This window comes from Solea solea, chromosome 2 (assembly GCF_958295425.1).
Source record: "Solea solea chromosome 2, fSolSol10.1, whole genome shotgun sequence".
Lineage (NCBI taxonomy): Eukaryota > Metazoa > Chordata > Actinopteri > Pleuronectiformes > Soleidae > Solea > Solea solea.
In genome coordinates, this window is record NC_081135.1 from 1,108,450 (window position 1) to 1,121,299 (window position 12,850).

At 43.7% G+C, this 12,850-nt stretch overlaps 1 protein-coding gene across 6 annotated transcripts in view; it reads left to right on the top strand.

Moving 5' to 3' along the window:
• Positions 1–12,850, top strand: part of zranb3 (zinc finger, RAN-binding domain containing 3) — a 61,101-nt gene that overhangs the window by 14,861 nt on the left and 33,390 nt on the right. For 5 of the 6 annotated variants that reach the window (XM_058622814.1, XM_058622813.1, XM_058622815.1 and 2 more), the window contains 4 exons: positions 339–424; positions 1,917–2,088; positions 6,090–6,224; positions 11,008–11,127. In XM_058622814.1, the coding sequence (XP_058478797.1) occupies positions 339–424; positions 1,917–2,088; positions 6,090–6,224; positions 11,008–11,127 (513 nt within the window). Of the gene's footprint in view, positions 1–23; positions 98–338; positions 425–1,916; positions 2,089–6,089; positions 6,225–11,007; positions 11,128–12,850 lie in introns of all 6 variants that reach the window. The other variant, XM_058622818.1, reaches the window with a different exon arrangement.

Genomic DNA, 12,850 nt, shown 5'->3' on the forward strand with positions numbered 1-12,850 from the left:
TTTTTTCTTTGCTCCACAAAAAGAAAGAAATCATTCAAACTGAATCATTTTGGTTTGTGGACAAAAACAAGACATTTGAGAACATCATCATTTCCAGGTTTGACAAACACTGATCAACATTTCTTTTTTACCTTTTCTGACATTTTATGGACCAAACGATGACTCGATGAAAATGATCTACTAATAACTAATAATCGTTAGTCGCAGTTCTAGTTGTAATTGTTTAATTTATTTAACAAGATTATTGTGTGTGAATTATGACCCACAAGAAATACAGTTATGTGTCCATTCATACACACTCAGGTTAATTCATGTTTTCATTCTGTGTGTCTGCTCAGCTGTTCATGCAGATTGATGCCCTCTATCCGAGGATATTTGGAACCTGGACAGAGTACGCCAAGAAATACTGCAATGCCCATTACAGGTGACTATTATATCAAAGAGCCACAGGCTCACACACACACACACACACACACACACCTTGTACAAATCTTAAATATTTTACCTTTATTTTCTCTACTGTAGCCAGTATTTCCAGTTATTTATTTATTTGTTTTATATGTTAGATTTTACTCAATTTGTATTATTGTATTCTTATTTGAAATGAAGCTAATTGACTGAACTGCCAAGGATGAGAGTATAATGGTCATTGTCTGAGTCTGGTGACAGATAGCGCCACCTAGCGCTGCTGGAAGGAACAGCCGGCGCACCTCCAAAGCTACATGTTTTATAAAAGTGGGGGTAATGTGCCAGATTAGTCCTAATCAATGATTGTAAAGATGGACGACGTTAGCATTATGGGACATGGACCAAACAAAAACTCTATACAACTGATGCTTTTCTTCATTTTTCTTAATGAAGTGTCTATAGTTTCCGTATGTAAGCTATTTTTTGGCCATGGAGATGAATTAAAAGTGCTATTAATTAAAACAAATACATTTAGAAAAGTCAAAGTATGTGAAAGTTCTTAGTCAGAGTTTCATTAAATCCCAGGCATCTATTTTTAAAGTGATTGTACAGGTCAGGTGAGCTGTACCTGCGTCTGTGGCGGCTGAGCTGCTGAGTCGGTGTGATTTCAGAGCCAGATCATCGCAACTCGAGCCAAAGCGTTAAATGCCAACTGGCCGCGAGTTGCCAGTGACGATCACTTACATGTGTGAACAAACACATCAAATGCATTGTTTTGGACGTCCATCAAAGTCAGCAGATCGGTCTGGGATGGGCGCGGTGCCATTAATGATTACAGTGTATATAATGGCACTCGGAGCTGCTCTGAGCCTCACATTCACAGATAAAACACAGCAGCAGTGTCATCTGTGTTCCTGCTGCAGTCAAATGCAGCGTCGCAGCCGGACAGCTCCTGGTTCCACACCAGAAATACACGTTATTTTTGAAGCAGTGAGTCATTTCATTCCCTCCTCTTTGAAAACTACAAGTCTGAAAAGTGAAGTGTGAAACAGTGAATTCTGGCAGTGCCTTGTTAACTTTGTCCACCACTCGCAGCCAAAATGGCAGACAACCAGTCTTTGTGTGGAGGGCCAGTTCTATTCTAAAACTCCGTTTGGCTGATGAATTGTGAAAGTTGCTGTTGAGTTTTGGGATGAACCTGCTGCTGTGCCCATTAGACAACATAGTTTCCTGCTCTGCAAACTGCCCTAAAGCAAAAAAGCTCATTCCCTGACTGCGGCAGCAGACCTGCTCTGCTATAAACAATGGGAGGCTGCTGTGCTGCTGGGCAGCTCCCAGGTGGGAATGTTTATATGTGTTTAACTATTCCTTCAGGGCACATGCTGTAAATAAGCATGTTTGCTTTAGGAACTCTCTCTCGTTTAGAAATGTATCCAGAGAAAAAGCTGTAGCAGTGGCGGGCTGTGACCCCTTGTGACCTCTTCACCTGCCCATTCACTCTCTCTCAGGTACTTCGGGCCTCGCAGGCAGTGGGACTGTCGAGGTGCGTCCAACCTGGAGGAGCTGCACCAGCAGCTCAGCAAGATCATGATCCGTCGCCTGAAGGCCGACGTGCTCACTCAGCTGCCGCCCAAGATCCGCCAGCGTATTCCCTTCGACCTGCCCAAGGAGGCGGCCAAGGTACGGACATTTGTTTTTAAAGGGATAGTTCAGGTTTGGCCAGTGATGGAGGGAAATAAACTCTATCCTCTTAACAAGGCTCACCTCATAAAATCTATATCTGCTTAAGTCTTTGATTCATTTTGCTTTTAATTATAGTAAAGTATACTCTTAAATGTTTAGTACAGGAAAAACAAAGCTTAAATCTATGATATCTTAAGAATGTGTCTTTATCTCACTGTTGGACAGACTCTCTCTCAGTGAAAACATTTGATTCTACGATGCCTTAAGCACATGATCACTGCTTTTTCTACAGGAAACTGCAGTTTGTAAACCACTCACTCTCCCACACCAAACCCCATAGAGAAAATCAGCGATTTCAGCTCGTGGGGACACTGGAGCTGCTGGTCTACTGCTGCCTCGTGTGGCTCTTTGTGTCACTGAGGTTAATCTGAATGAAGGATTTTAAATGCTGAATTTTACAAAATAACACATTTGAACTTAGTGATGGAGGCAGCAGTGGATCAACAACTCCTGTGTGCTGTGATGTTAAAATCACTGATTTTCTCTGTGGGCTTTGGTGTGGGAGAGTGAGAGGTTTACAAACTTCAGTTTTTTCCTAACGTTATCACCATGTCTCAGACTAGTTCTTGGCACAGGGGGCGCTCACAACAGACTCTACCTCCTAAACCCACACCTGACTACCTGAACTCTCCCTTTAATATGTTTCCACATCTTCTTCCATGTCACATCGTGATTAAATGTGAAACAACAAATTAGATTCATGCTGTTCGCTGAAATTAAATCCCACAGTCACACCAGCAGGCCATGTTTTACTTTCTCTCCCAACTTTTGTCTCGGCTCTAAATTTAGCTGTTAATTAATGTTCATTAGTTGTTTATTAAAGAAAACTAAAGTATATATTTAATTCTTAAGTGTCAAATATGATTTTTTTTGAAAATGTTAATTAATATAAAAGTTTAAATGTGGTTATAGCAGCAGACAGAACAGTTAGTTTCTCTAATGTGATGAATGTTTTTGTTGTTATGTGAACAGAAAAGTGTCAAATGTATGGATTTTAACTTAAATGTTCAATAAAATGCAGTGACAATCATAGAAAATCACAGAGTAGATTTAAATAGAAGAGAATTGATGACACTTGTTCTTCAGAATCTGAACTCATTCATTCATAAATTGTATATGAAAGAAGTAAAACTGCTCATTTGCTGCTGTAGGATTATATAACTGCCCTTCAGTGTGTGTGTGTGTTTTATGTTTTTTGTGTGTAGGTGTTTTTAGTTTTTTTTTTAACCTCCTCAAAGTTCTGGTTGCAGTTTCCGCCTCCCACATTGCACGGGCTGCGTGGTGGAGCGTCCACGTGAATGTTGGGGGGTCAGTGGAGTCAAAGCTGTGCAGCGTTCTCACTTTCCCGTCGGCTGCAGGGAGAGAGAGAAATCCACTCGTGTAAAAAAAATAAATAAAGAGCCTTTGTTGTATTTTTGTGGAGAGAAAGAAAAAAAGAAGCTGGAGCAGCTCAGCTCAGCTCAGCACTAATTATACATCATCCCAGGAATGACACTCCAATACGGAAGTTGCGCGTGAAAGTGATGATGCAGCGTTTTTCTTTTTTTTCTCTCTGCGAAATGTTAAGCGACGCTTTAATTGGAGGCTAAATATGGTCAGTGTTTCTACACCACGGAGCCAATTAGGCCAGTGAACGCACGTGTAGAAGAGCGGGAAAAGTTCATGTCATGTCACGGGCGTGTCGTCGCCGCCGTCGTTGCCGCTTTATCTGAACATCGGCTGAAACAGCAGCTTCCGTGTGTGATGTCCTCACACGCGACGAAAGCTTGTTCTTTGTTCCCGCGATGAATCTGTGAGTGTGTAGAAGGAAAACAGCCTCACAGCTAAATGGACTGTTATAAAAGGCGGTGTGAAGTGGTCACTCACCCAAAAAATCTGCAAGCAGGGAAAAATAGGAACAATATCAAACATAAAAGACTGCAAGGACATTATTTTCCCTGCAAACAAAGTGTGAGTGTATCTGCCACACACCAGCCGCGCTCACCACTTCATCACTCCTATCTCATTTTACTCCCTAATGATGGCTTTTATCGTCCACAGCCAGACACTTTTTATGTCCCCGCTGCCCTTTACATTTCAGCCCTGGACCTTTTGTCACTGTTCATCTGCTGAATATCACACAGACTGGAGGGTTTCACCACTCAGGTCTGTTTTTTTAATTTTTTTTTTATTTTCACAGCACATTAGGAGAGGCAATGCTCAAATATAAACTTTTTTTAATTAGAGAAAATAAAGCAGACAGCGAGTGCAGAGACATCTAAGGAAGCGCAGCTTTGAGCTTCTCCAGGATGATTCTGTTTATCCGCTCCACCGTCCTTGACTTTGACGACGTTAGGATCCACTGAAATGCTAATGACTGGAACACAAACAGACAAATTGTCGGAGTGAAACTTTCACCACATACTGTATGTGTGTGTGTGCGCGCTCACATTAATAAGTCCTCTCCTTTTCCTGCACATTTTATTCCCCTTCGACCTTTTTCACACGCACGCACACACACATACACACACGCACACACCGTGACACGTGTGTGTGCTCCACAGCCACCTCTATCTTCAGTCGCCATATGGTTCACACTTTGATGTTAAAGAAAACACACAGTCCTGTGGAGAATTAACATTCGCAGCCTGAATTCTGTTAAAAGTGAAACGAGCGTTTGTTCACAACCGATGCAAAATAACCTCCAAGGAGGAAATGATGTTGAAGATTTAAAGAGATAGCACAAGAGTAGCCACTAAACACAAGACTCACCTTTGAAAGACAGAGCCAGATTAGGTCTGTGATATGCTGTGATGTTAAAATCACTGATTTTCTCTCTGGGGTTTGGTGTGGGAGAGTGAGTGGTTTACAAACTTCAGTTTCCTGTTGGAAGAGTCTGTCTCACAGTGAGATATAGCAGTAAGTGTATATTTTATTAGGTTTCTGCCATTTTTTTCCCCAGTTAAAATGTTTTTTAAAGCCGGTCTAAGAACGGAGGTTGTTGTTAAACGCACTGAAGCAAACTGTGATTTGTGAATTTTGAGTTTTAAGATTGATGAGGTGAGACTCAGTGTTTTTCCTTGTGTCCCCGCCTGCAGCCGTCTTCTCTTTGAGAGCAGGCCTTACATAACCACTCTTCATAAAAACCTGAGCTATCACTTTAAATCTTCTCATTTCAGGTTATTTAGCATCGGCTGCATAACGAGAACTAATTAAACTTGTCGGAAATTCAAATGTAAAGTTTCTGCTTGAATACAGAAACCCTGAACTATCCCTTTTAAAAACAAAGAAGTCAGGCGTTCTTTTGAAGCACTTTAAATGATATGCACACAGGAGTCGGTGCAGGGAAATGCAGTAAAACGTGAAGTGTGCTGTTTTCCTTGTCATTTTCCTTTTTTAATTTGTTGCACTTAGTTTATAAATAAATAAAAAGAAAGCGGGAGCCTGCTGTTGACTGACTACAGAACTGTGTTTTTATGATAAACAGCCGTAACCTCTCTGCGTCTCCTTGTTTATGAGCAGAATGCAGCATATGCTGCTCTTCAGCGTCGGCCTCTCCCACTGCGATCCTCGCCGCGATCCTCGCCGCCTTAAATACGCCTCGCCGATCACCTTGAGAGCGCGCAGGCCGTCTTTGATTTATTGTAGCGGCCTGGTTGCTTCTCCATCTTCGACCCCGGCTTGTCACAACGTGGCTATAATTGGGAGACGCTCATGACCCACCTAACACAGCAGCCCAGGCAGAGGGGGAGGCATCCTGGGGAATTCTCCCCCCTCGCACTCCCTCTCATTTTTTTCCTCCCCCCCTCGTCTTTTCTTCCTCTTCCAGGGAAAGTAGGACACCCAGCAGCACCATTAATTGTTTTGCCCTTTATATCTCAAAAACAGAAGAAGAAGAAGAAGAGGAAGAAGAGAGAGTTGAGGCCTCATTGTCTCTTTTGCGCTCTCCTTGTTTGCAGGAGGCTGCGGCCAGCTTCGCCGAGTGGGAGCACGTGATGAAGGCCCAGGGGTCAGGGGTCGCCGCCACAGACAACCCCTTCACTGAGGTCATGAGTCTGGTCACAAAGATGTACAAGCAAACAGCCGTAGCAAAGGTAATGAGAAAGCAGGTGGTGGTGATGGAGGAGTATATCTCATTTTAGCCCAGTTCACTGTCAGATTTTTATCACCTGAGCACAAATGTGTATCAGTCCACAGCAGAAAATAGTACCGATGATAAGAATACTGATGTTTTTAGAAAATGGAATTGTAAGCTTTTAGAAAATGTGCACAAATACAGACATTTGCCAGGAAACTGAAATGTTTAAATGATCTGTATTTATATATCATCATCCACAGTCTAAAGTACCACTGCTATTCTGATGATACACCTCTTTATCTCACTGTGAGACAGACTTTTTCAACAGGAAACTGAAGTTTGTAAACCACTCACTCTCCCACACCAAAGCCCAGAGAGAAAATCAGCGATTTTAACATCACAGCACACAGAGTTGTTGATCCACTGCTGCCTCCATCACGAAATTCAAATGTCTTATTTAGTCAATTCGGCATTTGAAATCCTTCTCCTGGGTTTACCTCAGTGACACAAAGTGACCACACGAGGCAGCAGTAGACCAGCAGCGCCTGTGTCCCCGCAAGCTAAAATCACTGGTTTTCTCTATGGGCTTTGGTGTGGGAGTGAAGAAAAACTGATTTTAGCCACTTAAAAGACAAGCTTAAGTCAACGGTATCTTAAGAATGTGTGAAATAAGGTTTGTAATCCAGTCACTCTCCCTCACCAAAGAGAGTGAGTGCTTTACAAACTTCAGTTTTCTGTTGGAAAAATAGTGATATAAAGATATTGTAGACTTAAATTTAAGTGGATTTTGCCTTAGTCTGTTTTTCCTGCATTGTCCCTTTAAGAGTTACATCAGTTATTGCAACAATATTTTGATTATATTGCAGTTATTTTGGTCAGGACAGTTTTATAACACCTCATGCCAACCTGACAGCAGCTAAAAGTTCATGTCGTTGTAATAGTTTAGTGGTTAAAAAAGTACTTGGTGTGCATGGTGACATCATTAGTGCCACACTGACACGTCGTCAGCTTGATGGACGTCTGCCCCGCGGTCATGAACTCCTCTGAAAGCGCAAAGTTCCGTGTTAAATGTCTGAGTAACGTGGTCCCGCTTCACTGTCAGCGCTCGGCGAACTGACGCCGCAGCATCATGATCACAGCGTTTGTCCAACCACTCGGTGAGGAAGCATCGCCATGGTAACAGAGTCTAATGGTCGCCCAATGAAAGCACTTAGACAAAGTAGGGAGTTATAAGTGAGGTATTATTTAGTTGTGTCCAGCCTGGCATGATTACACCTTATCTCAAAGTTGCACGCTGCACTAAAATAGCAACTCTGTGATGTTGTTGCTATGGAGACTCAGCCGGCTCTCAGTCTGAAGTGACATGTTTTTAACGAGAGAGGACTCGGCGATGTGGGAAGGTGGCCGCATGTGTACAGTGTGAGAATGTAACAAACGTTTAGGTTTTTTTCCCCCGCGTTGAAGTCGGCGATACAGCCGCTCGTCAGCCGCTCTGATCACCAACACTTTCCTCGTTGTGTCGCGCTGCAGCCGAGCAAACACGCTGTCCCCCCTGCAATCATCCTCCGTGTTCCTGGGCCTCACATTCCTCTCAATTAGCCCAGACGCCCCGAGCCACGAGGAGCGTGGCCCCCGGGTTAACAAAGACCGGAGATAACCTCCAAATGCAATCACCGCACACGCTACTTCCTCACTCTGCCTCCCAGCTCAGATCCTTTTCTGCTGGTATTTGCTGATTGGATTTCTGCTCAGTTTAGCCTAACACTGGACCTCCTTTCATTACAACTCACCCACACACACACACACACACACACACACACACACTCACTCCTCCTCCTCAAAGCCGATACCGTGAGTCCACACTCATTTCCTCTCCTATCGGTTTTTAGATTCACACTCACTGTCACTACTTCAGAGGAACATCCTCTTGTCTTATTTTGGATCAATGTGACGGAGGGAGATTTTGTTGGATCCACACGTCTGTTACAACATAAACACATACACACAACCATATAAAAGTCACTCACAATGAGTGGATCGTTGTGATTTTCAGTGATCAGGATAATTGTGAGTGCAGAAAATCGTTTCTCATGAGAAACACAGTCATTCGATTTCTTCACCACTCATAATGATCTTATTTAAATATTAGGTTTACGCTGTTTGAGTGTCTTATAGCCCATATTTTTACTATTATTGCAGCAGTGATGTGAAAGTATTTTGGTCTGGATGACCGTGACTGGAAATGTTGACATTGTTCCAATTTACCAACATTTTTTCTTAGTAACATGTTTTTATAACCGTACAACATTTTTAACACTTTTTGGTCAAGTAAGTAATGTTTTTGTACGTCAGTAGCAGGTTTTTTAAATATTACAAATGTTTTTGATGGTGTGAATAATTAAATATGATTTATAATAAAAGTTAATAATGAAAACATTACAGCATTTGTAAAAAATGGAGTTTTGAAACAGATGAGTTCACCTGTTTGCTGTGTCCGAGTTCAGACAGACGACTCACAGATGTCAGGTGAGGTGATTTCAGTTGGTTTTACAGACAGATTTATCGCAGTCCGATCATGAATCATAAGAGTTTCAGTCCGGATAATCCTGACATTAAATTCTCAAACCCATGTCTAATCTATGTCACTGGGACGAGCAGCTCGGCCCCCACCTTCCCGGCCTCCCACCTTCCTGTCAGTCTGCCTTGCGATGGAGCTGCCAAACGCCTTTGGGGTATTTTTATTGCTTTACCCGCCAAGCATCTGCTCCCAATTACCCAGAGAGGACAGCTCTGATGCTGGACTTTAAAGTGAGCTAACGGGCCGCTTCAGACAGCCGAGAAGTTTGTGCACTAATTAAACTCAGCGGAAGGAAGCTGGCGAAGCCCGGCCCGTCAGTAATGAGGACCCCCCAGATCAGAACAGGGTCGGCGGGCCTGGCGGACAGATTCATTATCAGGCACATTGGCTAATTATCAGCGCGGCAAAGCAGAGGTTTTTCGCCCAGCAGAGCAGGTGTGATGGCTGCAGAGGTTGTCAGGTTGCGGGAGGTGTGGAGATTACGAGGGTGGGATTCACACCGTGGAGAAAGCCTTGTCTCCTAAACCATCGAGCCACTTCTCCGCTCCACTCAAATCAAACCCCACCGTTCCTCCTGAGCTGCTGCTATTCTTGGGAGCCTTTTTTGGCCCGAGGCTCTGAAATGAGCCGAGGCCGGATGCTCAATGTCACGCTCACGCGGCAGCACATCCTCTCGGGCTTCGCAGGAGGCAGCGGCGCGAAGGAAGGCACGGCCACCGCAGCCGTCACAGTGTGATCGCCGGGCAGAAACCGTGATAGATACGGATACCTGCAGGGTACGGTTAACTCTGCTGCCTCAGCCCTTCGTTAGCCTCACACTGTCAATCAAGGTCGGAGCAGGAATAAAATAAGCGGGACGATGATGTGTTTAAAGCCTTGTTACTTTCAGACTTCATGAATAAAACACCACTAAGGAAATTATGAAGCAAATAACTGCTGAGTAAAGTAGTCACCGGAGAGAGCACGGATTATTATACTGAGAGTGATATTATATACATTTAACTAAGTCTGAGTAAACTTACTTCATGTGTTTTAAAGCGACAGTTCAGGTTGTGCATGAGACAGATGCAGGACACAAAGACACATTTTAGCCACTATAACATGTCCACTTATTTATCTCTCTGTGAGACAAATTTTGCCAACCGGAAATGGAACTCACTCATCCACACCAAAGTCCATACAGAAAAACATCAATTTTTCGACTGCTGCCTCGTGTGGTCAGTTTGTGTCACTGAGGTCAATCTGAAGAAAACACAGAATTTTACAAAATAACACATTAGAACTTAGTGATGGAGGCAGCAGTGGATCAACAACTCCTGTGTGTGTGATGGACTTTGGATTTTGGTGTGGGAGAGTGAGTACTTTATTTAATCAGTTTCTTGTTTAACAGTGAGTTGATACTGTTCACAGCTTTATTTCACTGTTAGACAAGTTATTTAAAACCACTCACTCTCCCACACCAAAGCCCATAGAGAAAACCAGGGATTTTAACATCCCAGCACACAGGAGTTGTTGATCCACTGCTGCCTTCATCAGTAAGCTCTAATGTCTTATTTTTTAGTTTTCAGTATTTGAAATATTTCATTAAGAAGTCAGTGACACAAAGTGACCACACGGGGCAGCAGTAGACCAGCAGCTGTGTCCTCATGAGCTAAAATCACTCATTTTCTTAATGGGGTTTGGTGTGGGAGAGTGAGTGGTTTACAAACTTCAGTTTCCTGTAGATGAAGCAGTGATCTGAGAGTGAGCGTCGGTCCCTTTAATGACATTCACAATTAATACATTTTGGTTCATTTTTTTTCCCACTGGATCAAAAGGGCAATTTCCTTGTGTGTGGTGTCACCAAACAACCCCCCCCCCCCCCCCCCCCCCCACACACACACACACACACACACTCTCTCTTTCTCTGACTCTCCTCACACACTAATCATATCTCCATGTTGTGAGTTATTGATTTGCTCTCACTATCTGCGAGCTGACAAATGCGCCCCCACAGATGTGTTGGCCGCGTCCTTTTAAAGGCTGAATCCCTGCCATTCAATGGAGAATCGATCTCTCAGGGGAGGACGGCGCTGTGATTAATTGACTTCTCCACCGATCTAGCCGATTCCTGCGTGTGTGGTCGAGCAGTATGGGGATAGATTCAGTCGCTCTCTTTCATCAGTGTCTATTTCTGATCTTCTCTCTGTGTGTGTGTGTGTGTGTGTGTGTGTGTGTGCAGGCGGGAGCTGTGAAGGACTACATTAAGATGATGTTGGAGACTGAGCAGCTGAAGTTCCTGGTGTTTGCACACCACCTCACCATGCTGCAGGCCTGCACCGAGGCCGTCATCGAGGCCAAGGTAACCTCACGACGCTCGGGTGTAAACTAATAAAATCAACAAGAAAAAAAAACACACACACACCACACACACACGAGGTGTTTGGAAATCATTTCAGCTTCCATGCTGCTGCTTTTTATGTGTTTTCATGGTAACCAACCAGAGATCAGTCGCACACTCCCACGTTCAAAGCCGTCGCAAACACACACAACGCCTCTCGCAGCGGCCTTCGCCATTCCTTCATCCCCGCCGCTCCCATTGAGACGCAGCCCTGAACACAATAACCCACTGATTACACGTGTGTTTATTTATGGATTTACACTCATGTGTGTCTGTGTGACACATCATCCCCTTCTCACTGAAGGAAACACGACGTGTGTCCTGGAAGCCTGTAGGTTTTACCATCAGTGATGACCGTAGCAGTGAGGCGAATGAGACATCACAACAAAGCACAGACGAAGATTCCCATGTTTCATCGTCTGCACTGATTTTAGAATAGTTTGACTCCTGGTACCATAAAACAAACAACACAGACTTTTCCAACAGGAAACTGAAGTTTGTAAACCACTCACTCTCACACACCAAACCCCATAGAGAAAATCAGTGATTTTAGCTCACGGGGACACAGGAGCTGCTGGTCTACTGCTGCCTCGTGTGGACACTTTGTGACCTGAACGAATATTTTTAAACACAGAATTAAAAAGAGAACACATGAGAACTTCGTGATGGAGGCAGCAGTGGATCAACAACTCCTGTGTGTGTGATGTTAAATCACTGATTTTCTCTATGGGCTTTGGTGTGGGAGAGTGAGTGGTTTACAAAGGATGAAATTTAACAGATAAAAAGTACAAGGCTGTTCTTCTACGCTTACGCAACAACATTTACCACCATTTTACTTCTGCATCTCTGCGTCTCTTAAAACTTTCAATCCACTCTCCTCACCACGGTGACAGCTCATGTTTTTCATGAATGGGATACCTTGATCAAACAAATGATCCTTTTTACAGTTTCACAGCAGTTGAGACTGGAGGAGTCATAAAAAAAACGACAACGTGATCGTCACGTGATCAGAGGCCATTCACCGCCGCAGCCTCTCCATCGCGCCGCTGCTTTTTTTATCCCAGCACTGTTAATTGGTGAGTGCGAACGCACCAGAGAAGGAGCGTGTCGCAGAGTGATGTGTTATCACACGTCGTACAACTGCATTACATTCAGCCGACACCTCGTCGACCCCTGTGAGGCGCACAAACACACACACACACACACACACACACACACACACACGGCGATACCGTTTGCTCGTGATGAGTTGTGAAACACACCGTGAGACACGAGCTGTGCAGGGAAAGTTTACTTTCTGAGACTTTTCTTTAAGAGGGAAAAAAAAGCTGTTGAGTGATGATTAAGAGATGAAAAAAGTTTTGTTTTATTCCATAACCTTTTTTAACGTTGCACCTGTGCTACTCCGTACAGCTGAATTTAGCGCACAAGTGGGAGACTGGTATAATTCAGGACTTTTGACATCTGCTGCGATTCCTGAGCCTGGAGCTCAGCGTTGAGTCTGAGTTAATCATCAGTGTGACAGAGATTTGACTTAGAAACACAGCAGGACTATGGACCAAGGAATAAAAATCAAGTGTGGAGCCAATTACCTCTGGTTAGTGGGTGAAATGTGGACACATGCTGCACATTTAGGGTTTCCAGGTTAGCATTAAAGACCAATTCCGCTGGAAACGGCTTTAAA